We start from the raw sequence: 26,981 nt of genomic DNA on the forward strand, positions 1-26,981 counted from the left end.
GAAAGTTCAACCCGGAAATAATAAAATACATATTTACCTCACTGATAAAAGATGCACTTATCTAGATAATTCTGCTAGTTTGGATAAAATATTGTTTGTTTTGCAAATTTGGATTTAATGATTAAAGAGACATAGCTACGGGTTTAAAAATACGTATATAAATGCCAAAACCGAAAATCTGGTATGAGAATTAAAGCATTAAATATTGATCAGTCTATATAAGTTTTTTTCTTAAAGGGCGACAACTAAACACCAGTCATTTTTTTTCTTTACGCGATACCCATAAAAGGAAGTTGCTTAGATGAGTGTATTTTACGATCTCGGTGTTAGGTAATAGAGATTAAGCAAATGTATTTCATAGTGCGCTATCTAAGGCAACGAAAAATCAATTTAAGTACCTTATTTCACCAAATATAGCACAAATATGGGAATTCAAATATGTACTTTGCATTTGTCGTGATTTGCGTCAGCCTCTGTGGCCAAGTGGTAAGGCGTCGGTCTCGTAAACCGAAGATCCAGGGTTCGATCCCCTGCGGAGGCATATTGAGTACGATTTTTTCGTAATTTTTAGAGTTCTTTCTATTCATGGATAGATTTTATTCTAAAACATACTCAAGTCATTAAGTGTTCTCTAAAGAATTGAGATCTACACATGGACAATGGACATATATACATAGATTCTAGTATAAATTGTTTAGCAGAGACATGATTGATAAAGCTTTAATGTCATCTTGACCAATGATCTTCACACATACAGTTAGGTGTAGCCCCCTTCCCGCCTCTCCCACAACCCCTTTAACAATTTTGCACTTTCGGTTTGGGTTTCACCCATTCTCACTTTTGTTATTTTAACTGGATAATTCTTGTCGCACTGTTTTATAAACAGTAGCATTGTCATTCAGGTGTATACATTCTCTATGCATACGTACAAGGGCATATCAACATTATGATGATTAATTTAACGGGTCATGTGGACATCCACAAGAACCTAAACAATTCATTCCCCCATATTCTAGCCAGCCTTATATCATCCCAACTTATCTCCTTCATGCAGTGTTTCTTCCAGACTTGTTTCTCTGAGAGGCACTTGAAATTTTGAGGGGGGGGGGGGGGGGCTAAAATTTGGGGGGTGGGGGGCCGGACACTGGTAAAAGTATATATTATTTTGTATATAAATTCTATTTCTTTTGCAGGCGCGATAGAAGTTTTTTTTTTTTTTGGTTGTGGGGGATGCTCTCAAAGAGATGCCTGGAAGAAACTCTTCCCCCATGTTCGTTTAATAATTGATGCCCCTTATTGATTCAAGTTCAGGGAAGTGGCCATTGATGGATCTAGTAGCATGCGTAGAAGTGCTTAATCCTCACAATTTGATTCTATTATTAGAAATTTATAATTTAACTTTTTTACTTGGTTTGTTTTTTAAAAGATGCAAAGAGACATGTTTGTTGGGCGCAGGTTTGTCCACACTACCACCGACAGGGCATGCAGAATGAAAGCCTTGAGTGTATGTTATTTACCCCCTTGTATTAGTGAGGTAGAACTTACCTCAGTGAGCGCCCAGGTATCAGTGGTGTCTTGGGGCGGGTTTACACTCCCGCAGGGCGCCTGGTGCAGACCCTGATTTGGTTTAATCATTAAACGTCGAATGCTGTGTCCCTATTGTAAACTATTGTTGGGTGCGCCATAGTGCTCATGGAGGGACCCTGAGGAGATGAGGCTCACAAAACCTTTAGGACCAGTGTTTCTTTCAAGCTTTTTTCTCCAGGGGGGGGGAGGGGGCGACACTTGAAATTTTTAGGGGGGACTAAAATATTTCCGGGGCTGGGACACTGTTAAAAGTATATATTTTCTATATAAATTCCATTTCACTCGGGGGAAAGGGTAGGTAGAAGAATAAACCCTGACCATAATAGTGTTCACCAAAAGGCCTAAGGCCACTTTGAAATTCAATTTCTTTTTAAGTAGAAACCTCCCCAGGGGTATTCTCAATAGCTTCTCAAAGTTTCATGCCGATTTGTTAAAGGCTAAAGGACATAAAAACCAATGAACAAAACATACTTTAAATATATATAGAAGATACTTTACACACATCATTGTCACATCAGCAACAAAAAACTAATTGAATCCTATTTTAGTATTTTTTAACAATTTTTATACTGCTACTCAGTGATACTGTTTTATTTTCTTGTAGAAGTAAGTAGTATTATAAAAAAGTTTTGTTTTCATGATCACTCACTTACCACAAATCCACAGTTTTGGATTTAGATCTATCTATAGTTTTTGTGAATAGTAAATTACCTGTTGAGCTTTTTAAACACGGGCACTCTCGATTAAACTGGATTTTTTTTGTCTTACTCCCCTAGTGTGAACTACCCCCAACTTTTAAAAAAGGGAGAATACTATGGTGTTGTTTTTTTTATTGTTTAAAAAAGTAGTGATGTCCCTTGTCATTATCCCTTACGTGTAATATGGCCCTCTTAAAATGGTATGCAGGGCGAGGACACATGTTTAAAATTAAGAGTACTGTATGAATGTATCTTTCATAAGTTCACCTTTTGTGCTGTATTATCAAGTATTTTTCTAATCTACTTGAATAAAATGAATGGGCCTTTTAAAACTGTTTTTAATTAAGGTTAAGCAGAGGTATGCCATTCAACATTGTTAAGATATTTTCAAATAATAAATATTTTAAGTTTTGAAAAATGTATCAATTTCTACACATGAAGTGAAGACTCAAGAAAAATTGTACATTGGTGAGCAATAGTTGTGCTTCTTTCTACATCACATTAATTTTGCAGTCTTTACTAAAAAACAGAAGAAATGAAAACAGGAAACAAAATTTGAAATATAAATAACATTTGCTTTTATTATTTTTACAATTTAAAATTGTATTCCATATCTAGATTTTGTTAAATGCAGCCACATCAACACTTTGGACCTGAAAATTCAAACAAAATTTTAAAATTTGAATGTTGTCTAAAGCATAGGACGTAAACTAATTTACAGAAATAGTTTAGAATATGGGAGAAATCCAAATGGATCATTGCTAAACATATTATTGTGTTTCTCGTTAACATATAAAGGAAAGCTTTTTTAAAACCAATAGTTAGATATTTATGAAGTTTTAATACATTGAATTTTTTTCTCTCTTTTAAAACCTAACAAATGGAAAACAACTAATTCTTGGAAAATTCCCAGAAACCGGGACAGGGAGCTTGATTGAAAGCAAACTTAAAGCATAATGATGTTCAATTTTCAACTCAGTAGGATTATTTTCTTATTGTCCCTGGAATTTTCAGATTTCTAAGATTTAATGCAGATCATGTAACGTATTTTTGATGGACTAAATAGTTTATTTACTCAATTAAACCTACCAAATCTTCATTCTCGTTTGTGATTCGTTCAGAAAGATCTTCTATGCTGACTTTGTCATCTTCTACAACACACATAATAGTAAGTTTCTTGATGCCATATCCTACTTCAACAAGTTTTGCTGAAATGAGAGTAAATAAATATTGCGATAAACATACACTATTCATTATTTTAGAAACACTACAACTAAAAGGCATATGTATGGTTATCCTCTATACAACAAGAGCATTGAGAATATAAGGAACAAAATAGCAATATTTTAAAAACACCATTCTTACAACAAGTTTTCAAGTTGATAAATGAACAAATGAATAAATGTATTTTAACATGTCTTTTGCAGTCAGTTTCAGCTATTCTGTGTTGTTTGACTTTGATATGAATGTACTACAAAGTCATGCTAAAAAGTAAAGACTTCTCATCAACTTTACATAAGACAGGCAAGTAATTAGTAATTTAAAAAACACAATTTTGTGATAACAAATGTGAGGGGCATTGCTATGTACTTATTTCAATATTAGATAATAGTATTTGTAAATGTTAGTGGTATGAGCCTTAAAGAAATGTAATTCTGTAACGATTGTAGGTGAAAATGAAGAAAACTACAATTTAATAGTGAAAGTGAAACTACTGAAAGTTTTATGTTATAAGTATTTCTCATGTTTGGGAATGTTAAGGTGGCTTTATGTTATTATTTTTATTTCTCGCATGCTCTCTTTTTCTCTACATTGTGAACTTTGTCTTGTAAGATTAACCAACCAAAATATTATTTCATTATACTTTCTTATGATTCTTTTTAATTTGAAAAAAAAAAAGTTATCCTTACATGCACCCCATACTAGACCATCTAATTCAATTGATCTAACTCTTTTCTCCATTTCAGCCATATCTGTCTCATCATCCCAAGGCTTACAATCAAGAAGAACACTTGATTTGGCGATAAGAACTGGCTCTGAAATACACATCTCCATAGTCAAAAACATTCTGATAACACACAATTAATATTTTCATAGTGCAACAAACACTGTATGTATCAGATTTCATGGGGAAAACATGAGCATCTTTATACAAATTTTGTTTAAAGAAATTCTGCATTTTTTAATTTTTAAAATAGAACAATACAAAACAGACCAATTTAGCAACCATGGAGATTCTTTTTATAGGAATTAAATTTAAAATTTACTTCCCTTACAGTAGGTCTAAAATAAAAAAAAAATGAAAAAAAAAAAAATCCATTAACCGTCCCAAGGACAACCAAAAAAGCCGTTGCCATTTGCTAATAAGATTTTTTTTATACATAACTCACTTTTGGCTTTTTTTTCTTCATAATCCTGAAGTCTTTTAGCTTTCAATGCTTTTGTTTCCTCATCCTATATGGAAAAACAAAAAAGAATTACTCAAATGTAAGCTCAAAATTATCCAACCAACTAACCATAATCATTTACGACTTAATAGCAACAAAACATTTTAACCTCATATTTTAAGTAACAGTAGTGATTCTAAATTGTAACAAAATACTAACTTTGTTTACAACTTAAAAATTCTTCAAAAACATTCTTAGACTAAAATAAAATCTGTAATTACATCGCTGCCAGTTTACAACTTAAAAATTATTTTAAAAAACTCTTAGACAGACTAAAATAAATCTGTAATTACATCGCTGCCAAACAAATCATCATCGTCGTCATCATCATCAGCAGGGGGTGCAGGTTTTGATGGAGCAGGTTTACCTGGTGGTTTGCCAGCAGGAGCAGCAGCAGGGGTAGCGGCTGGCTTACCAGAACCAGATGACTGTATGTTTAATATCAAAGCTTTAAGGTCATCAGTAACTAGAGATGAAATAAAAATGACATTCAAACACAAAGAAGCAAAATCAGGGAACACAATCTGCAATATGTTTCAGCTAGTTGAAAAAGCAATTGACAATAGGCAAACAGAATTGACAATAGGCAAACATCACTCACTTTTCCTGAGTTCTCTGTTTTCTTTTTCTAAGGCTTCTAAACGCTTCAGAACACTAGCATCACCACCAGCCCCTCCAGCCTGTGGGTAAAAGCAAACAAACAACAACACATTTAATTACAACCTATCAGGTTTTTTTAACTGCTGGTATTGAAACATTACAAGTTCATCCCAAATTTGAAATGAAATTGAAACAATAAAATGTTCTAGTACTATAATAAATGTGTGTCATTCTCTGCAATGTTAAATAAAGTTGGGTCTAGGCTGTACAGAAAAGTCATTCCAATTTAAGATTTTAAGGTACATAAAAAACCTGAAAAGTAAAGAGAACTAAGATTGCAAGAAGTCACTCCAAAGCTAATGGAGAAAAAACTTTTTAACCTTTTAAAGTTTCAAATAAAATAAAAATACACAAAAAAATTAAATTCTATCTGGAAACAATCAAAACTTTTGAGTTAGTATACGAGTGTAAGCAATTTTTCAATAGAAAAGAAGAGAAGTTATATTTTGTTAAAACCCTCTGTAATTCCAGATTCCAATGACACCCTTTTCTATTTTTACAAAGGCCAACCATTTAGTTATTAAATCAGCACTTATATAGAACTCCAGGGTGCTTTGAAGGTGTGAGGGAGAAAATGTGAGTAGAGAAACAGATTCAGTTCTGTACATTCCCATATGCGGTTTTCATTGCATTTTCATAAAATAATTTACTTAATTCAACACTACTCAAATAACTAATTACAAGATTTCAACAACTTAGGTACAGTAATTTCAAATAAGATAAAAACAAAAAAGTTCCATACAATTATAAAAATAAAACCAGAAGCATAAGAGCAATCCAAAGAAAACAACTTATATTACCATAGATATACTGTAAAAAAATTAATGGGAGAATTTAAAATTGAGAAAAATTTTGCAAACAAGCCACAAGGTTGTCCTCCATTTGTGACATTCACAAAAATTTTTATTTTTCACCACTTTTCCCTAAAAGCATCAGCTCTGGATGGAACACATAAAAGTGTTTCCCTATCCTTTTTTTTGTGTGTGATGCACCACCTAAACCCTTCTAAAACTGAAATGCTCACAAACTTGAATGATAGGTTATAGGAGAAAACCACTACAAAATTATTGAGCAAAAAGTAAATTTAAAAAAAAAACACATTATGGAGAATTAAAGTACACATTTTTTTAATAAAAGATATAACTCTCTAACTAATTATTAATAATAATTTAAAATTCATTTTGCTTGATGCCTGCTACAAATAGATTTTGTCAGATTCCGTTTCAGTTACAAGTCACCGTGTTTTGGTATTTCAAGATAGTTTCTTAATTTTAGTAGCAAAAAATTCAGTTAAATTTGAAGATGGAAATAGTAAGTTAACCCTACTTCTCTTGCACATGAGACTGCATTTGTATATTTGATTGTGGATTCCTATAAAATTTTAATAGATCTCATTTTGAATCTCTGCAAGTTACTGATATTACAGTTTATTACTGCCTATAAGAAATATAAAAAAAAAACCCCACAAACAGTGGCTTAATCATCTTTCTTTTAAATCAGCTAATACACTTTTGAGATATCAAAATAACCGCAACTGTATCTGCCACTTTTAATTTTTGGAGTCAAACATTTTAAAAATGCTGTAGTAGATGTCACTATTCAATAAAGGTAATGAAACCAAAGTTGCTTTTTCATAAAAAGGTGTATTTATACCTTAGTTATTTAATGAATAAGTTTAGTTTTTTCAAAGATAACCAAATAACTCACTATTGACTAATTATGGCCTATTAACATATTTTTCATCTCAGGTGTGTGGCTTAGAAAATAACTTTGAAGTTAAGTGTACAAGAAAAAAAATTTGCTATATCACTAATACGAATAATACCCACTTAACAACACATTTTCAACACATAACTAATTTTTCAAAACTTACAGATAAAAGTGTCGCTTCCAAATGTATGGCACTTATACAAAGCATCTCACTAATGACTTTAACTATTTTCTTTTAAAAAGTTATTAACATATCAACTGCATAGCAGTAAAAATAAAATAAAAAATGTCCAATATTAATTATCAAAATTTACTCTTAATACCGAATTGTTTATTTTAAAACTTTAAGTACAATAATAATCTATTATAATGATGGAAATTAATTTCTTTTGTTTCATGCAATCACGACAACACTAAAAAAATTACCCCACAACAAGGACAACTAAAAATTTGTTGAGATAGTAAATAATCAAAATAGCCCACATAAATACAAACAAAAACTGGAAGCAGAATAAAACATGTAAAACATGTCACCTATAAAAATGAAACTTAAGTGAAGCCATTTATACAACTGTGAAGGACACTGAATTATTATAGTGAATGTTACTCACTCCCAAAACTGGTTGTTTATTTAATGCATTCTGTATGTCCTTTCTCACTTGGGCTATTTCACCAGCCAAAGAGTTACCTGTTTTCTACAGATAAAAACAAACACTTTGCACAAGCTTGGAATATTTGCAGTTATAGAGGATATTTTAAAATGCAGGCTTATAACCATAGTTTTGTTTTTAAAAGCTTATACAGGAGTGGAGTGTGATGGCAACAAACAGATTTAATCAAATATGACGTTTTAACATCTGGCGCATTATAAATCTATAACACTGATTCAAAATTAAAATGTATAAAACTGTTTACAGACAGCTTTGTAAAAGTTTATATAAAATAATGTGAATGTAAGAAAATGCAAAAGAGCAAACATTTGAGTTTTTGAGGTGTAAATTTTGGTTTAAAAAAAAAACATTATATAGGCCCACATGGGTAAAAAATTCCATGTCCTAATTGATAAAAATTTATTTTGAATAAGGAGCTACTTAAAAATGCTAATCTGTAATACAAACATTACAAAAAATTATTATAAAGTTAAATGACACCGAAAAAAGCAGTAATTGGATGGATGAAAAGAGGTAGTTTACACAGTGATTAGGAGATTTTAAGGCTGGTGAAGAATCAAACTGATTTTAAAAGTATGTCTCATACATTAGAGTAATTTTATTAACAGGATTGAAACAATTTTTACAAACAAGTTTCCAAATGTAATCAGGCAAATAGAATTTGATTGTTATTTCAGAATAACAGAGCCAAAAAATGATACAGTTTCTGTACAAAGAAATGGCATATCAAAATACTCCACGGAAAAAATTGACAAAAATATGAAATTTCAGTTTAAGGAATCATGTAATTTAATTTTTAAACATGATTTTAAGTACAAGGCTAAATTTAGCTTTAACTTTAAGATGGAACAAATCACTAAAAGATAGGAAAATAGAAAATGGTAGGAACCTAAAGTAATACTCTCAGCATATAGTAACCAAAGAAAATATACAGACATTGCACTTACAGAAAAATTCCACCACCAGAAATGCAAACTATTTATTTAAACCCACAAAATGGTGCATATTAAGACATTGGCAAAAACACAGCCGAGTTTATCTTTAGTAGCAATGCTACCCTAACAACACTGACCTTCAGGGTTCGTACTGCTTTTTGAAAATGAAATTCCAGACTTTTTCCAGACATTTTCCAGACTTTTTTGGAAAAATTCCAGACTTTAGGCAGATAATGTGTTAGCGAATAATTTTTTAAAATGATGCACTATTTGTACTGTCATTATAATTACTTATACTAAATTGACATTTATTTTAGGCAATTGAGCTATATTCATAGTGAACTTTCTCTAGCCAAATTGACAAAAAAAACATTTTTTCTAAGTTTGCCTAAAATTTTAACAATTAAAATAATTGATTAAAATTATGCAACTATTTTGTTTCCAACATTAGACTTATGTAATCTGTTCCTGATCTAATTGCTTATGTTTTCAATTAAACTATCATTAAAATGGTATTGCATAATAGTGAGAGTTAATTACTTCAAAGAATAATAATTTAATGTATTAATTTAGGTCTGCTCTTGTTAAGTAGCCTAAATAAATATAGGCTACTTGTAAAAAAAAATGTGGAGCAAAAAAAGAAAAATCATTCACTGTTTGTGCTTATAGTAATAGCTGAGAAACGGGTCTGCAATTAAAAAAAAAAGTTGCCGGTATCCTTCCCCCCCCCCCCCCCACAGACACGACACGGTGAAGGGGTCACTGTGAGGTCATAGTAGTCTAGACTTCAGTATGCCTGTTTAATACGTCATAACATGAACTGTGCTGTGACTTATACCCCCTCCCCCACCCTACTTACCAAGAAGTACCAACTACGTACTTGGGGTTACGGTGAGTTCACACAAGTGACCGATGTTACAAGGAGGGGCGGGGTAGTCTAACTTTAATCGTCAGCATTTGCAAATATTTCAAAAACAGTTTAATGGAAGGTGAATTACAATTAAAGGGGTCATCCATTTATGACGTACACATGGAGGGGGGAAGGGGTCGGAAGATTTTGTGATTACATTCTAAAACAAACATAAAACTTGTATCTTGCAAGTAGAAAGTAAAATTAAGAGGACTGTGCTGGTGTTTTAAAAACCATCACAGCGTGTAAATAAAACACGGTATTTATATCTGCCCTAACATTATTGCAAGAGCGTGTAGTCACACTATAAAACCCTCCTCCCGACTTTCCGGAGTGTGACGTCATTTATGGACGACTCATAAATAAAAATAGTACCTCTTTGTTAAGCTGAAGCAAACAGAAATACAGGTATGAACCCAAGGAGGCCTTGCGACTTATTAATCTTATAAATGTTATTATATTAATCCAAAGTAAGGGAACGCGTGTGGACAGAGGGCGGGGGAGTGGGGAAGGGGGGGGGGGTCTAAAATCCAAAAAATTGTTGTAAGTCATAAATGGATGACACCTTACAGCTGATAAATTATATCTAAACTACCACTCACACATCTTCCCCATAACTTTTTGTTATGACTGCCTGCATGCAAACTCAAACGATGAAAAAATAGCGGGTAACAATCATGACGGCGATCATTCTTTTATTAAACGACAATTGTAAGTACTTGTAACACATTCACACGGTCAGTCGTGCCACAAAATATCTCTTCCCTCCCTTCCCCTCTTCTCCCAATGACGTAGATCTAGTAACTGAGCATTTTTTTCTGCAAACCAGCGAAAAAACGTCACAACATAGTGTAAACGCGCGCGACAGCGCGGGAAAAAAATTGGAGTAAATTTACTTAAAAATAGCAATTTTTTAAGTTGGAAAATATGGACTACGAAGTTTTGTTTCTAAAACTAGATTCCAGACTTTTTCCAGACTTTTAAAAAATCCAGCCCAAAAACTAGCGATTTTCCAGACTTTTTTAAGTCTTAAATTCACTTTTTGAAATTCAAGACTTTTTCCAGACTTTCCAGACTGCGTACGAACCCTGGACCTTATCCTCAAGGGATACAGGCAGAATCATTGCTGTAATGTTATAACAGATTTTTTAAAAAAAGATGGATTTTAAATTTTTGACTATCGCAAATCATACAAACCTCTACAACTGAAGCTTTTGTTGTTCCAGCTTCAAGCTGGCGGTAAAGACGCTCAGCATCCTCAAACTTTTGTTGCTGGAGCCAGACATTTTCTAAAGCAAGAGGATTAGCCATTGCTGATGGGTCTGTTACTTTACTGTGAACAAAAACAAACATTGAAATATAAAAATCATACCAGTTCAAGTTTAACAAAAAAAAAAGATTGATTTAATACTTCTAGCCAGGAAAAAAAAGAGCCTCAACAATGAAGGTCAAATGTAAAAAGGGTACACTAACCTATGTAAAAACATCAGACTAAATGGTACCAAATATAGTCAACATTAAAATTTAAGGCATTATTAGTTTGTTCATCTAGTGAAAAAAATCGTGTTTTTTTCTGCACCCATTTAGGGGAAGAAATAAAAACTCACAAAAAAAGCCATTCAATATAGGCCTATTTTTTTAGCCTTGACGTCATTGCTATCAATGTGAATGCTGGACAGTAATAGGCTCTGTTGCTACTAAGTTTTTAAAATCATTTTTGGTCTATTTTCCCAGCTTAATTACAATTCACCTGTCTATGGGAGGAAATAGTTTAGACTCTAAAACCTCCCATACCACAATAAACTAACCTTTCAGGTTTTGTATTTTGTGTTAGCACATTAATTTTAACTTGTTTAATTATTCATCTGGATCTAGAAGGACTAGGCTAAAAAATTTAATATCCTAATATATAAAAGCCCAAATGCGCACTTCTCTCTCTCTGTCTGTCCGCAAAATATTTTCGCCGGATATCACGTCAGAATCTTCAGCGATACATGGAGAACTTGCTACGGACTTTTGTTGAAAATAATATGGTAGATGTTTTAAATGTATAACCACAATTTTATTTAAAGAAGAAAAATAAAAAATTAAGGCGTATTCGAATGTAGAAAAACAGTTTTAATTATGCAACAGGAAAATCGTTTATAGTTGTGAAAAAGAATGCATAAAACAGTGATGTCACTAATGTTTATACATTAGCTAATGACGTCATCTGCCGTGTTTAGAATAAAAAGAAATGAACTATTTCATTCAAATATTATTTAGATCTACGTACGCTATAAAATTTATACAATACAATTTTGCTCGGGCTAAACTTAAAAAAAAAATTCTATTAGGATTCTAAATCTAGATAATCTAGATCTAGAGATTCTAGATCATCTAGATCTAGATATTCTAGATCATCTAGATCTAGATATTCTAGATCATCTAGATCATCTAGATCTAGATGTACGGAAAAACTAGACCTACACAGATGTAGACCCTACCTAGATCTAGAATCTATTCAAATAATACATTTCTATATTAAGTTATTTCAGGCCTTAATTACTTTATTGAAATCTTTGTTTATCTATGCAATTTGCTAATCTCTATAATATATAAAGCAAAGTTGTCGGGTGCCCGACAGGGCACTTTCCAGCACCACAGGCGCTTCAAATTTGGCAGGATATTACCTTGGGGCGACAGAACACGGGGGCCAGTTGGCCGAAAAGTCTACGATGAGGGGGTCTAAACTGACCTCTACTGACCGGCGCCTTATATGAGCTATAAATCGAACAAAAATGTCCACGTAGGAACCTCTTATAACTCCTGAGGTCGTAGACCAACCCTCGGGCGAATTAATTAAGCATTCAAATTCTCAATGTTTTCGAAAGCCTAAGCAAAGCTGGGCAGCATGCCTAGTGATAACCATACTAGCCAAGGCCTACATTAAGAGATCTGAATAACTGGCCCAGTTACATCTAATTAATGTAGTACTGGGTCTAGCACATGCTCATTTAAGAAAGGAAGAAAAAAATATTGTGGCAAATTTACACATTTATTTTCAAGCCAAATTAACTAGAACCAGCTAATTTAGTAGTGTCTGGTTGGTTAAAGACCTCTAGTTTTTACTATTATTGTTAAGTAGTATTGATGCCTATCTTGGGGATAACGCCGGTTGCTAACAACAATATGGCGTCCATAACGGACGCATGACTTCTGATTTTTTTGTCTTAGTTCCATTGACCTTCTTAGAATTACTTTTTAAAAATGTTTACCACAGGCAAAATGGCAAGTTTTCATGTTATTATAATAAACTATAGATCTAGGTGGCAGGGATATAATGCCTGGAAAGCGTTTCAAAATTTCCTTTGGAGAATGAAGGCTAAATTTAAAAGTTGGTTTCATTAAAAATAATAGAACTTTTTAAATATCAATTACCAGAGTACAAAAATGAACATCTAGTGTAGCATTATTAGATTTTTTAAAAAAATCATCGGCTACGTTACACTACTCATACTATTTTTAAGAATTTTTTTTTTTTTAAAGAAATTGACAAATTAAAAAAAAAAACTTCGCCTCAAAATTCAATGTATTAGGCGACAATGAAGAATCACAAATAGGAATTGTTCTAAACCAATGTGAACTCAGTGACCCCTCGACCTTGTCAGGATTTTTTCCCCCGCTCACAGGACAATGAGAGAGGTGACGATTTTAGAAATAGCATATTTCTTGAATATTTTTTAAACATCTAGATTTTATTTAGTAATATTTAGGCATAGAAGAACTTTTTTTTTTAAAAATACGAACCGTGATTGATCTAGGTGGGCCTAGATATAGTTGGTTAGTAAAAACTGTTCTCGCATATCTCAAACAACATGCCTTGATATATTGTGTCTCGCTACTTACCGTTTATTCAGCAGGTACATTTCGCCCATTCATGTTTTACCCACTCCCAGATAATTTTGTAAATAAATAGAAAACTACGCTTGTTTAGGCCTCTCTTTTATTATTTAAACCTCAGATTTATTTATCTTGAAAAAAAAAAGAGAAGATCTAGAAGTAGGTTTAATTTTATTCGAGATATTTTCCATGCGCGACCACACTTTCAATGATTTAGTCCACATACTATTTCTTTTTTCTCTACGGACAACACCGGCTCATATGGTAACCCACTTGTGGGGTCAACAGTTCACAATATAGACCCAAAGACTGCCGCATGCCATGACATAGGATAGGTGGGAAGGTGGTTGTTACGGAAGATACTTGAAACAGCAGAACCGGATAACAGTGAAATTTTAAATAGCTAGATTCTAAATATAAAACTCAGATTGGGAATATTAAGTTACCACTAAAAAAAAAAGCTTAAGTCTAAAAGTTGATTTTGATCTCTACTGAAGGCAAAAGCACAACCTTTGCGGCATAATTGTAATTCCATAACCTGGGTGTCAAAATCATAAAAACCGTACAAGTAGGCAGTCCTGTAATAGGGGCCTATAATATATGCAGGTAACAATAAGTGTCAAAGTGAAGAAGGCATCTGATGGGTTTGATTAGTTTGAACTACTATTGAACCCACACCATCTCAGCACATCAGCCACCCACTCGATCCCACAACGTCATGCTTTTTTGGGTGTTTTAAAAATTAAACCTATCAAAAATAGTCACGACTGTAAATAGCGCTAATATTCCTAATATAATACGGCTATGCCCGAGCAAAAGCCGAGGCCCGAAAGAGAAACAGAAGCTACGAGCGATGAAACGGAAAAAATGAAAAATTTTAAAATAGAACAGAAACTCGAAAGTAAATTGTGTTATTTCGCTTGTTCTTTACGTCATTTTTTCCAAGCTTTTAAAGTTTAAACTTTATCAAAGTAAGAACATTTTAATTTGATTAAAACAAGTTTGCCCTAGTTTTTAAACTGAAAAATAACATTTTAACAATTTTTTTCTAACCTGAAAAAACTTTTGAGGTTTTTCAGACCACGACGACGATTGAAAAGGAAATAACCTGTTAGGTTACTCTTCCGGGTCAATTTTCACCATTCCCCATCATTCTTGATTAGAGAGTGTTTACCTTGGATTTTAAAAAGAGTGATTCCCCATTAGTTTATAATCTCTAAGCAACACGCATTTTAGATCACTGAAGTGTCATAAAGAAATAATTTAAATAAGAGTGCGTAATAATGACATAACTTTTGTGTTATCGACATACATGTGAATTATTCCATAGGCAATCTACATAATTAGTGAACAAAAATACAAAAGAAAAATACTTATGAAAAGTAACTGAACAAGTCTAATCTAGTCTAGTCACTTTAAGCTTAAGGCTTAAGGTTTATCGCATTTTTAGAATATATTAATATTAAATATAAGCCTAGATCTACATAAAATAGTCATCGAATTTTAAAATTGAAAAATGACAGCTAAAGAAGAATATAAATTTCTATTCAAAATTGTAATTGTTGGAAGTGAAAATGTTGGCAAAACGTGTTTTCTAAAAAGGTGAGTGTTTAAAATCTTTATAAAAACTAATCGAGAAATCAAATATATATATATAGATCTATATATATTTTAATTTTTATTTTTTTATTTTTTATTTTTGTGACATACATTTTCTTCTAATATTTAAAGCCCAAATGGATTCTGGGGCTCGTCTTGTGTGTGAGTGACATGCATATAGTAAAAATCTCGACTTGATAGCCATAGTGTAATATTCTTAAAAGATTAATTATAAAAATTAGGCCTAATGATTTAAAAAATTAATGTAGATGGTTTTGTAAAAAAAAATGTTTCATTTTCCAAAATGTATAATTTTAATTAACGTCATGTGAAATAAACAAAATCAAAGAAAATATATCATCCTTTACAAAAATTTATAAAAGTGTACACATTACTTCCCTTTGTTCATTTAGTACCTATTACTTTCCTTGATGGATAAAAAACACATTAATTCCCTTAAAAAATACTACATCGGGGAGAAAAAAAATACTTTCTATTTGTTTGTTTTGGTGTTGGAAAAAAATAATTATACTATTTGCATGGCTCGATAAAGTGCAACGTGGTAGGTAAAACGTGGATATTTTAAATACGGCCTTTTATTTATTTTATACACTGAACGTACTGTTTACTAAATATTTTTTAAATCAATAACGGTTTATAAGCCGCTCCTAAATGTCCTCTATGCTTATTGTTAACTTCTATCTTTCCGTTTGCGGACAAGCTGGGGGTATTATAGTCGTTCACTAAATTGAGTCAGGCACCCTGTGCTGCTATCCTGTGTGCGCTTAAGTGCAGTTTTCATTTTTAAAGAGTGTGATAAGCTTTGGTAAAAAAGGGTTACTACAGTCGTTCACTAAATCGAAACCGGGCGTTCTCCGGCACCCCGACAGAGTGCTATTTGGCGCCCCTGGTCTTCCGTGAGCGCTATGGCGCCTACGTTCGTTTAAGTGAGTGCAATATGGATAAGTTGTTGTATTATAGTCGTTTACTTAGTTGAATCAGGCGGTTACGCCGGTGCACCGACAGGGTGCGGTTTGGCGCCTTGGGCTATAGTGTGAGCACTATGCGTTTATGTTTGCATTTAAGTTTGTGTTTATGTTCTGCGTTATTGTTTTGCGAATAGGTTTGCGTTTGGGTTTTTATCTGCATTTGTATTTGTGTTTGAAAGAAACACTGGCTCCATCCATTGCCCCATTGTTCCAAGACTCATCTCTTTTATTGCTCTGTTTAACATGACATTTTATTCATTGTAGTTATATCTAACGGCAATTTTTGCATAATCCATATCTAACAAAACACTTCTTATAGCAACTATATTTGACATTTTTAAATCAACTATATCTAACATTGCCATTCTACATCGTCTATATCTAACATATTACATCTATTACATCAACTATATCTAATATGACATTTCTTACGTCATCTATATCTAACCTGGCAATTATTGTTACATCGTCTATATCTAGCATGACATCTCTTCTATTAGTATATCTGCCATGACATGTCCTATATAGTCTCTGAGATGACACCTCTAAAACTGTCGATATAAAAGTTTGCATGGAAACTAATGAGTAGTAATTTGTAGATTTGCAGACAATATGTTTTACGAAAGCTACATAGCAACTATTGGTGTTGATTTTTGCATCAAAGCAATCAAATCAAAAGAAGGGGATTCAATCAAACTTCAGGTAAAAATAATTCTACAGACAATGTTTTTTTTTATTTAAACGATAGCTTACGTTCCATAAGGTCATAATCGAAGTTGACCACTCTTCTCTTTTCGAACGCACACCCGAAAGCTTGAGCTCGGATCACGGCCTCCAGAAAGTAAATGCGGCTGGGCATAGTGCTAGTAAAGGCGGCTGGGCATAGTGCTAGTAAAGGCGGCTGGGCATAGTGCTAGTAAAGGCGGCTGGAGATAGTGCTAGTAAATGCGGCTGGGCATAGTGCTAGTAAAGGCGGCTGGGCATAGTGCTAGTAAAGGCGGCTGGGCATAGTGCTAGTAAAGGCGGCTGGGCATGGTGCTAGTAAAGGCGGCTGGGCATAGTGCTGACCACACTATCCCTTCAAATGCTAAGATCACTGAAACAGGTGAACTGTACCGTCTATAAGGTTTGAACGGATACTTTTAAAATTCTAAAGTTTTTATTTAGTTCACAACAATTTCGACCCACTTCTAAAGTATCGATTTTGTTCAAACTTTCCAGATACATATTTGTCTTTGACGACAATGTAAAGACATTTAAATTTTAATCAGTTAGACATTAGAATAGTCAATAAAAATGTAATTAAAAGATTAGTAAATTCAATAATGAAAGGGGAAATAACAAGATTAAGTACTAAGTACTAGCGATCGCCTGAGCAGCTACCAGTGACGTGTTTTTTCACGGCTGGTTTTTTTTCCTGAGCGTCAACTGCGGACTAAGAAGGGTTATTGTCTTTTAGAGAATGCAAGCTACTAATTGTGTTTCGAAGCCAATATTTTTAGTCGTAGCCCCTTTGTGGTATAATGAGACGGCGAGTATGAATCCGGGTTCAAGTCAGTTCAACGTCAATATAGAGTCCACCCAACTCTGCTATATACCTAACTCATGTTAGGGAAAGTAAAGGCGGCTGGGCAAAGTGCTGACCACACCTTACCTTCATATGCTTTCATATGCCGAGGTAAAGAAACATAAGAACTCTGCTTTATCTGCCCCCAATGGATCGCTATGTCTATAGAGGATTCTTTACTTTTTAAAAATTCTAATTTTTCAGTGTCAACTTAATTTAGAACGAATTATTATATGGAAAAGAAAAAAAAATATAATATTTATATATATATAAATTAAAAAGATAAAAATAAAAACTTAATAATTATTAATTATTATTAAACTTTTAAACGCACTGAAAATAAGAACATCAAACTAATTTAGTGATTTGCTTTCTTTAATTAAAGCATTGGTAAGCTCGTGAAATCACCTACACATTTTGGTTGATCTTGGTCTATGTTCTATGATTTCATATTGTCCGTTTAATAATTTCAATGACTCTTATTTGTCCCAGATTTGGGACACGGCCGGGCAGGAGAGATTCCGGACAATAACTACCTCCTACTACAGAGGTTCTCACGGGGCCCTGGTCATGTATGACGTCACCAACAGAGAATCGTTCGCCCAGGTGTCGAAATGGCTGGACGAGCTGCGGGAGGTGATGAGCGGAAAAGAAGCGGTACGTGGCACGTCAGAAAATATCATTGTTGGCCTCTTGTGCTGGCATGCACCATTAGATGATTAAATTTAAAGACTACTGTGCAGTGATTGCTTCAGGCATTTTTGTCCGAGGGAGGGGGGGATTGCTTCGTGGAGGCAGTGCCCCCACCCCCACCCCGAAAAAAATTCTGAAAAAAACTCTGCTTTTATCCCGACCACTTTACCACGTACCCCCTCCCCACCCCCCCCCCCACTCCCCCGCGGAAAATTTCTTGAAAGAAACTCTGCTTTTATTCTGACCACCTTGCCACGGTTTCCCCACCCCTACCTCGAAAAGCTTCCTGAAAGAAACTCTGCTTTAATCCCTACCATCTTGCCATCTGGTTCCCCGTGTAGCCTCTTCGCAATGCCAGTTTCAAAAGGCATGTTTTTTTTAAAATGTTTTTTTTTTACCGCCTGTGTTAAAATTGTTTACCAAGTCTGTCTTATGATGTAATGAAGTGGCGTAGTGGAGCGCACGACAGCTAACCCGAAAGTCTAGAGTTCGTATCCCGGACTCGAGACTGTTGGGCGATCTCCCATCAGCTTCGATGGGTACCTGACTGACGTTAAAGAAAGTGAAGGTGACTGGGCTTAGTGCTGACCACACAATCTCTTCATATGCCGAGGTCACTAAAACAGATGAACTCTGTCTACTTCACTTGCCCCATGGAAAGGCAGGTCTCAACATGGAACTTTACTTACTTATTATATTGTGGTCGTATTTACTAAAATGTTATAAAAATCGCCATGGCTTATTCTTAGATTATACTGGTGGGGAACAAAGCAGACGATAATGGGTCAAACAGGCAGGTCAGCACGGAAGAAGGGACGAAACTGGCCGCAGAGAGAAACATCAAATTCTTTGAGTCCAGCGCGAAATGTGGGAAAAATGTGTCCGAAGTTTTCCAGGTTTGTATAGTATAGAATCTATACTATGGTATAAATAACATAAATCAGATTATATATCTACTTTTTAAAAATAATTAAAAGAATTTTCAACTACTTTTTAAAAATAATTAAAAGAATTTTCAACCTTTGAGCTACTTTTAAAATCAGATTCTAGAACATTATTATTGGATTAAAAAAAAAAATTTCATGCAAAAATTGTACTCAGGGTATGCGTATAATTACTAGTAATGATCGTGTTATACACTACAATGAGGGATCGGGTCATTACATATTTATGTTAAATTCTACACATTTAATACATTTTTCCTCAGGATTTATGTGACCAGCTGATAGTGACCCAAAGAAATTTGATTGGAGGAAGCGCCCCTGAGCCTGTTAAAAGTTCTATGTCGAAACCTGTCAGCGAAATAAAATTGTTTCAAAAGTCTAACGGGGAAAAGAACGGAAAAATCGTACTACACGAAGGTGGTGGGAAAGAGAAAAAGAAAAAATGCTCGTTGATATAAATATTAAATTTAATACATAAAAACATGAATCTCAAAAATAATAAACGCTCAATGTATAGACTACTGGACTACTGGACTGACAATCATATTTATAGAAACAGTACTGGCCAGTTTTATGATTATAGAAATGTTGTTAGAAAGTGGGTGTAGCCAAACGCAAAACGAAGAAATAAGGAGGGATAGTACCAACAAAATAAATATTTGAAGGTTTGAAAGACTCACAAGAGTCTCGAGTTAACAAAATTATAGCCAAACATTTACTAAATACTGCATACATTCCTACTAAATATTAAGTCTTCATACATCCCTTTAGACTCAGATAACCTCGATACCTCACTAACCTCGAAAAATGAATCAAACAGAGGAAAAAACTTATTCGACAAACCTTAAATTAAACTTTAATTTAAAGAAAGATTCAATTTTACTGTAGTAAAGGGGATATATATATATATATATATATATATATATATATATATATATATATATATATATATATATATATATATATATAGGTCATCCATAAATGACGTCACGCTTTTTTTGACGATTTTTACCTCCCCCCTCCCCTCCGTCACACGTCGTCACAAAAAGTCAGACCCCCCCTAAAATGACGTCACACATCAACCTACAACCCCCCTCAAAATTGCAGTTGAATTTTTTTAAAACATCGATATTTTTCCAAAATCTTGTCTAAACTATTAAAACATTTATTAAAACAGTTATCTAAAAGGCAAAATAACGTCTAGAATTCGTTTTCTAACATTGCTTTTTTATAATGCAAAAATGTGACGTCGCAACATCTGAACTCCCCCTCATCACACATCGTCACAAAATTACGGACCCCCCTCCCCCCTACGAGTGTGACGTCATTTATGGATGACCCCATATATATATATATATATATATATATATATATATATATATATATATATATATATATATATATATATATATATATATATATATAAAACTATGTATATATACATATATAAGGCATTATATGTGTATAGGCGTATATATAGTAATATATAGGCTTATAATATATATAAAGTCTGTATATATAACCTATATATATATATATATATATATATATATATATATATATATATATATATATATATATATAAAATGCCTATGTATGCCTGTATATGATTTAACTATACGGGTCATTATGGTCAACAAGAACCTAAATTATCTTGTAGTGTTTGGCCGTTTAAAACTATTTTTAATTTAAATTTTAAACCATACTAAACATTCAAAACCTATCACTATCACTTATTAAAATATTTCATAACAATATGATGCATTGCGTGTTTTTTTTTAACTGTGTTCATTTATGGCCAGTTATTACGGTTAAAATGGAAAGCCGTAGTATAACATGAATCACATATGAGCTTTGTGTTCACCTAGAAAATCGATTTTATTCTGTTGTGAGCGAAGGAAGACTTAACGCGGGAGTGGTCTTTCCTAATTTTCCTTGTAATCTATCTATCTATTCTATATATATAATTCTCTTCTGGGAGCCGTTAGAAAACAAGCTGCAAGCGCCTCCTTGCTGTCCCCTCTCTTTCTCTCTATCACTATCACTACCACCCCCACCCCACCCCCACATTGTCTGGTGAGCTGTGTTCACTCTAAATGTTTACAAGCAGAGTCGGGTTTAGTGACGGCTATTAGGGGCAGATAATTTAGTTTGAAACGATTTTATACGTGGGGGGGGGGGGGGGGGGAGGGGGGGGGGGGAGGAAGGGGGGTTATGGTCCTTAACGTGCTACTTATAGTGTTTTAAAGAAATATTTTCAGTGGCAGTGTTGGTACCGTCGAATTCACAAATTATGAATTACTGATAAGTAGAAAAAACAACTAAATAGCGGCGTATGTTATGCCGCGGGCCGGCTCGTTTATATAATTCTCTTCTGGGAGACGCTAGAAAACAAGCTGTAAGCGCGCCTTACAGTCCCCCCTCTTCCTCTCTATCGCTACCACCCCCCACCCCCTCACATCGTCTGATGAGCTGTGGTTCACGCTGTTTACATTTTACAATCATAGATACGGGTTTGGTGACGGCTATTAGGGGCATAATTTAGTTTGACACGATTTTAAACTTAGAGGAGGTAACTTTCACGTGGGGGGGGGGGGGGGGTTAGTGTTTTTAAGCAAATATTTTCAGTGGCAGCTTTGGTACTGTCGAATTCACAAATTATAAATTACTGAAAAGTAGAAAAAAAAACAAGTAAATAGTGGCGTATGATACGCAGCGGGTCGGCTCGTATATATAATTATCTTCTGGGAGACATTAGAAAACAAGCTGCAAGCACCTCCTTACAGTCCCCTCTCTTTCTCTCTATCACTACCACCCCTACCCCACCCCCACATGGTCTGGTAAGTTGTGGTCACGCTAAATTAAATGTTTACAAATCGTAGAGCCGGGTTTAGTGACGACTATTAGGGGCAGATAATTTAGTTTGAAACGATTTTAAACTTACAGGAGGTAACTAAGAGGAGGCTGCTTTCACGGGGGGGGGGGGGGGTGGTAGGGTCGGGGTTAGGGGAAAGGGGGGGGGGGTTAGTGTTTTAAAGCAAATATTTTCAGTGGCAGCATTGGTACTGTCGAATTCACAAATTATGAATTACTGAAAAGTAGAAAATAAAACAGCTAAATAGCGGCGTATGATACGCTGCGGATCGGCTCGAAGCAAATAATAACTTAAAGTTGTATTTATATGTAAACTGTCAACCTAAGGTGCAGGAGTTTGAAATGAATGTCAAGTTAAGCAACGAATTATCTCCCATTTAAAAATTCAAATGCCAAAATTTTATTAAAGGTAAATAACTGTCACAAGAATAGCTAAATGAGCCATGTGTAACTAAGACATGCTTAAAATTCACACAAAAAACGCTCTGAATCTCATTACTTAATCATTATATCAAATCTTTTGTATTAACTATGTAACCTATGAAAACAATCTATATTTACCTATTGAATACTTAACAGCAGGTTTTGCTTGAATGTCTAAAAGCTGTAGCTTTATTACAACATACTTCTATTTAAATTTGATGACATTCGTTTTAAATCGCTTAGTTTGCATTGATGGGTGATAGATCAATAGAATATTTTAAAATTTTGGATCCCTATATTTCAAGGTAGCGTGCCTTCACCGCCAAGGGTCAATTTAATGTCATGGAAATTTTTGGAATGATAGATCAGTATGAGTATTACAGAGACACTTATCCCACGGTCGTTTCTATTTCTGTCCATGGGTGTCTACAATGTGAACTTTTGACTCCACAGCTAACGACTGAGCACAGTAAACTAAGCAGTCAAGAGAAACCGAGTTTGCACACCTTATTTTAGTCTAGTCTTATGCCATTTTATTTTCTCTCTTTGATTATTATATATGCAAGTGATGTTCATATCTTTGATGCTGTGTAAAACTATCAAACAAGTTATTATTACTGATTTAAATGTTTAAAACAATTGATTAAAAAAAACAAAAAACAAAAAAAAAAAAAGAAAAAAAAATAATTGAGGACTGTATAGATATAGATGTTTGAAAGGGAAGAATGTGTTTGCTTTGATGTGTCTTGTTGTAATAACATAACTTTTCCGATTGCTTAAAATTTGTATCACTTTAATTCTCTGTAATCACAAATTTATTTCAGCACTACTTAAAAACCCAAATTACACCCCGCCCCCCCCCCCCCCTCACCCACCACGCCGAGGAAAAAAAAATCCCTTGAATCATCATTTAATTACACATTTGCATTTTCAGGTTGTTTTTTTTTATTTATTTTTTAAATTTTTTTTTTATATTTAGGCGTTTTGTATTAGATCTATGTATAAGTAAACCATCTTAAATGGATGAAAGTAGGCTACAAGTAAGAAAGAAATATTACTATTGTAAATCTATAACAGTCCTCACAAGCCGATGATGAAAACTGTAATACTAAAGCGAACACACAACTGACGCTGTAAATTACATGTCTGAGGCAAAAAATAATAAAAAAATAATATAAAAAAATAATAATAAAAAAAATTTGGATCCCTTAAATCAGTGGTTCCCAAACTTTATCGAGAGGCGACCCACTTTTATAAAAAGTAAGTAACCCGCGACCTCCATAGAATTAAAATGTCGAAATTAGTTAGGAAATTAATAACCACTAAAATACGATTTTCTAGTAGACTTTCAATATGAATCAATATAAGATCTATATAACTTTTAATACGATGGGTAAAATTGCATGCCATTCACTTGCCTCAACATTCAATGTTGAATATTAATTTTGTTAACGCCAACCTCTTGTCTTTCTCAGCATTGAATTTATTTCGTTGTTTTGTTTTTAGTTGGAGAGGTGTTGAAAATCTATTCTCGCAAATATATGTAGACACTAGACACAAAAGGAACTAAAACTCAAAAGACAATCGATTTCATTTTGGGTATAATTGGTGCATACTACACCAAAATTTTTGAGCAGTTTTTCCTTTAACACGGTACGTGAGGCTGAATCATTTCGCAAATTTAAGATTCATCTTGTAATTTACCGTGAATGCTGGCAACATCAAGGTATTAGAGGGTGGGTCACGTGACAATGCTGATTCTTCTTCTTTCAGCTCAGCGTAATAACACCGCAATTTGTATTCAAATTTATTTTTATTTATCTCATAATCAGATTCATCTACCACAATGCAGTTTCTCAAACATGGCAATGTTTCCAATATTCATTTTTCTTCGCCAAATCTGCAGCTTTGATAAAAATGCCAAGAGATTATTATGAAAAGAGATAATATTCGTTCATTTTCAGGTTAAGCTTATGTTGCTGTTCGAATATATCTGCTAGGTATGCTACTCTCTCCAACCACTCTTTGTCGTTAAAGTATATCAAAAAGTGTTGTTTCCCTTGCACTTCCAAGAACAACTTGATTTCATCTCTCAATTCAAAAACACGATTCAAAATATTTCCTATTGATAACCAACTTACTGTAGTGTAGAACCTCGTGATCTTTATTTATGTCTTTGCACAGTTCTTGAAACAGACGGGCTCCAGATCACCGGTGAATCATGCAATGTATTCCCCTTGGTTGGGGAGCTAAATCTTTTAGTTTTTTCTGAAAACCCCATTTAGACCTAAACACAGATGACTCACCATCCGTACAAACCCCACAGCCGTTTTCCCATTTTAATCATCCAGTTTCAAAAAGCGTATTTATTTACTCAATGATAACTTCACAAAATAGCAACTCTTCTTTGCTATCATCTGAATGAATGTATTTTACAAAGACAAGCGGCTGCTAACACGCAAACAATGGTGAAAGCTTGATTTCATTCAAAATTTATTTTGACATGTCTGCTAAATGCCGCTGATTAGCATCATAAGACAGAGATATGTGTAGAGGAGAATACAGAGATATGTGTTGCATCTTTACTGCACTGGAATCCGGCCCCCGTTTTAGACATTACTAGAATAGTTGATTAACTATTTTAAAAAAAAAAATAAAAAAAAACAACAACACGAAGTTAACGGTTAGTTATAAATTCCATCCTATTTAATATTATATATAAATACTTTTAGAGTGGTAATATCGATTCCTAAAAAACTAAAGATTTTTCAACTAGAAAACGCCTACCTTTCTTTGTAGTGTGTTCCATACTGAATTGAAATAATCTAACTTACGATAAACTCGACTACTCGATATACTCTTCTACATTCACAAATTCATATCAAACTTAGATACATAAACATAACTAGACTCGATGCTCCAGAATTACGACACAATCTCGCTTATTAACTTCACCAAGCTCTACAAACGGTACTCCCAATCAACAACGATTTCACTGGACCTACCACTACTTTAACAGTCAATATAATAAATTTGATACCTTAATACCTCAATAATCAATACTCCCAAACTCCAGAACTACGATACTTCATCACATGCATTATCATTTCTCTATTACCAATCAGATTCCACTAGACCTTTAACTACACAACAGCCAAATAAAAAATACGACACTTTAACACTTCGATACTTTATACCTACGAAACCATATCAGCAACATCCTTCCACCGTTACTCACAAATCTGAACGATTCAGCAAAACTTACCAAACAAGTAATACTTTGAACACCCCGTCAATACAAAATTATGTACACCAGGACAGATTTCTAATTCAAAGTAAGAGAAAACGAGACTTACAAGCCTTATTAAAATTAAATAACCGTTTGAAATATTCGAAATTTAAATAACGAACTTATTTCATCGTTTTCTACATCAATTGTGTGACACCAAATTAAAAAGGCAAAGTGACTGGTAAAAAGCGCCCCGACCTTTTCAAATTAGGGATGTGGGGGTTGCATTATCGCGAATAAATATAGGCCTATATAGACCTAATTTTGGGGTAGGGGTGCACAATTAATAGTTCGTCCTGGGTTCTACCAATAGATCGCTACTCCTTTATAAAAGTTATTAATTGTTAGGTACTTTTTTAAAAATAGCGATTAAACATTTTGCGCCCCCTCCCCTAGGGATGGCACCCATTGGGGAATGTCAGGCAGTGTTTCTTCCAGACTTTTTTGGGGGGGGGGGGGGGGGCGGACACTGTTAAAAGTATATATTTTCGATATAAATTATATAAATTTCATTTCGTTCGGAGGGGGGGGGGGGGCTTCATGCCTGGAAGAAACTCTGATGCCAGGGCCTTGATCTTTTGGCGTTTCCACCCATGGCGACAGAGTAGAAGGCACACAAATAGTTGAAAAGGCTCTGCATGTGATCAGCATTATTACCAAGCATTATCTACAGCAGGGGTTCCCAACCTTTTTTTTTTACTCTAGAGCATATTCTAAAATATCGGTAGGGTGGTGGGCACCACCTATTTTAAATCGACAAACATAATTTGTCATTTTTCCATAATTTATTTTCTTATTTTCTTATAGTCTTAATCAGTGGCGTAGGCAGGGGGGGGGTTAGGGGGGGGGTCATAACCCCCCCCCCCCATAGACCCCTCGGTATATATAAAAAGTATGAGGGGGGGTGCAAATCGAAAGTTTGAGGTGGGGGTGCAAATCGAAAGTTTGAGGGGGGGGGGGGTGCAAATCGAAAGTTTGAGGATGGGGGGGGTGCAAATCGAATGCAAATCGAAAGTTTGAGGGGGGGGGGGGTGCAAATCGAAAGTTTGAGGGGGGGGGGTGCAAATCGAAAGTTTGAGGGGGGGTGCAAATCGAAAGTTTGA

At 34.1% G+C, this 26,981-nt stretch overlaps 2 protein-coding genes and 1 non-coding gene across 4 annotated transcripts; 2 read left to right on the plus strand and 1 right to left on the minus strand.

Moving 5' to 3' along the window:
- The first annotated feature begins 469 nt into the window (after positions 1 to 469).
- Trnat-cgu (transfer RNA threonine (anticodon CGU)) lies at positions 470 to 541 on the plus strand. The gene has a single exon. It is a non-coding gene; the product is annotated as a tRNA-Thr (tRNA).
- Positions 542 to 2,839: 2,298 nt separating this feature from the next.
- On the minus strand, positions 2,840 to 14,653 carry LOC131943719 (elongation factor 1-beta). Of its 2 annotated transcripts, XM_059303938.1 has the most exons (9): positions 14,554 to 14,653; positions 10,816 to 10,951; positions 7,714 to 7,797; positions 5,334 to 5,412; positions 5,026 to 5,198; positions 4,676 to 4,739; positions 4,196 to 4,321; positions 3,375 to 3,493; positions 2,840 to 2,938 (listed from the first exon to the last, which is right to left on the minus strand). In XM_059303938.1, exons 2-9 carry the CDS (start codon positions 10,927 to 10,929, stop codon positions 2,900 to 2,902), a joined length of 798 nt encoding a protein of 265 aa, XP_059159921.1. In that variant the 5' UTR covers positions 10,930 to 10,951; positions 14,554 to 14,653; the 3' UTR covers positions 2,840 to 2,899. The 2 variants fall into 2 exon arrangements, with proteins under 2 accessions (XP_059159921.1, XP_059159922.1); XM_059303939.1 differs by lacking the exon at positions 7,714 to 7,797.
- A 302-nt stretch (positions 14,654 to 14,955) lies between these two features.
- LOC131943707 (ras-related protein Rab-13-like) lies at positions 14,956 to 19,830 on the plus strand. The gene is made up of 6 exons (XM_059303920.1): positions 14,956 to 15,102; positions 16,688 to 16,790; positions 18,148 to 18,312; positions 19,098 to 19,244; positions 19,556 to 19,696; positions 19,810 to 19,830. Exons 1-6 carry the CDS (start codon positions 15,017 to 15,019, stop codon positions 19,828 to 19,830), a joined length of 663 nt encoding a protein of 220 aa, XP_059159903.1. The 5' UTR covers positions 14,956 to 15,016.
- Positions 19,831 to 26,981: the final 7,151 nt, after the last annotated feature.

The sequence above is a fragment of the Physella acuta genome, unplaced genomic scaffold (genome assembly GCF_028476545.2).
Source record: "Physella acuta isolate Inbredline_101_S28 unplaced genomic scaffold, ASM2847654v3 ptg000465l, whole genome shotgun sequence".
Classification (NCBI taxonomy): domain Eukaryota; kingdom Metazoa; phylum Mollusca; class Gastropoda; family Physidae; genus Physella; species Physella acuta.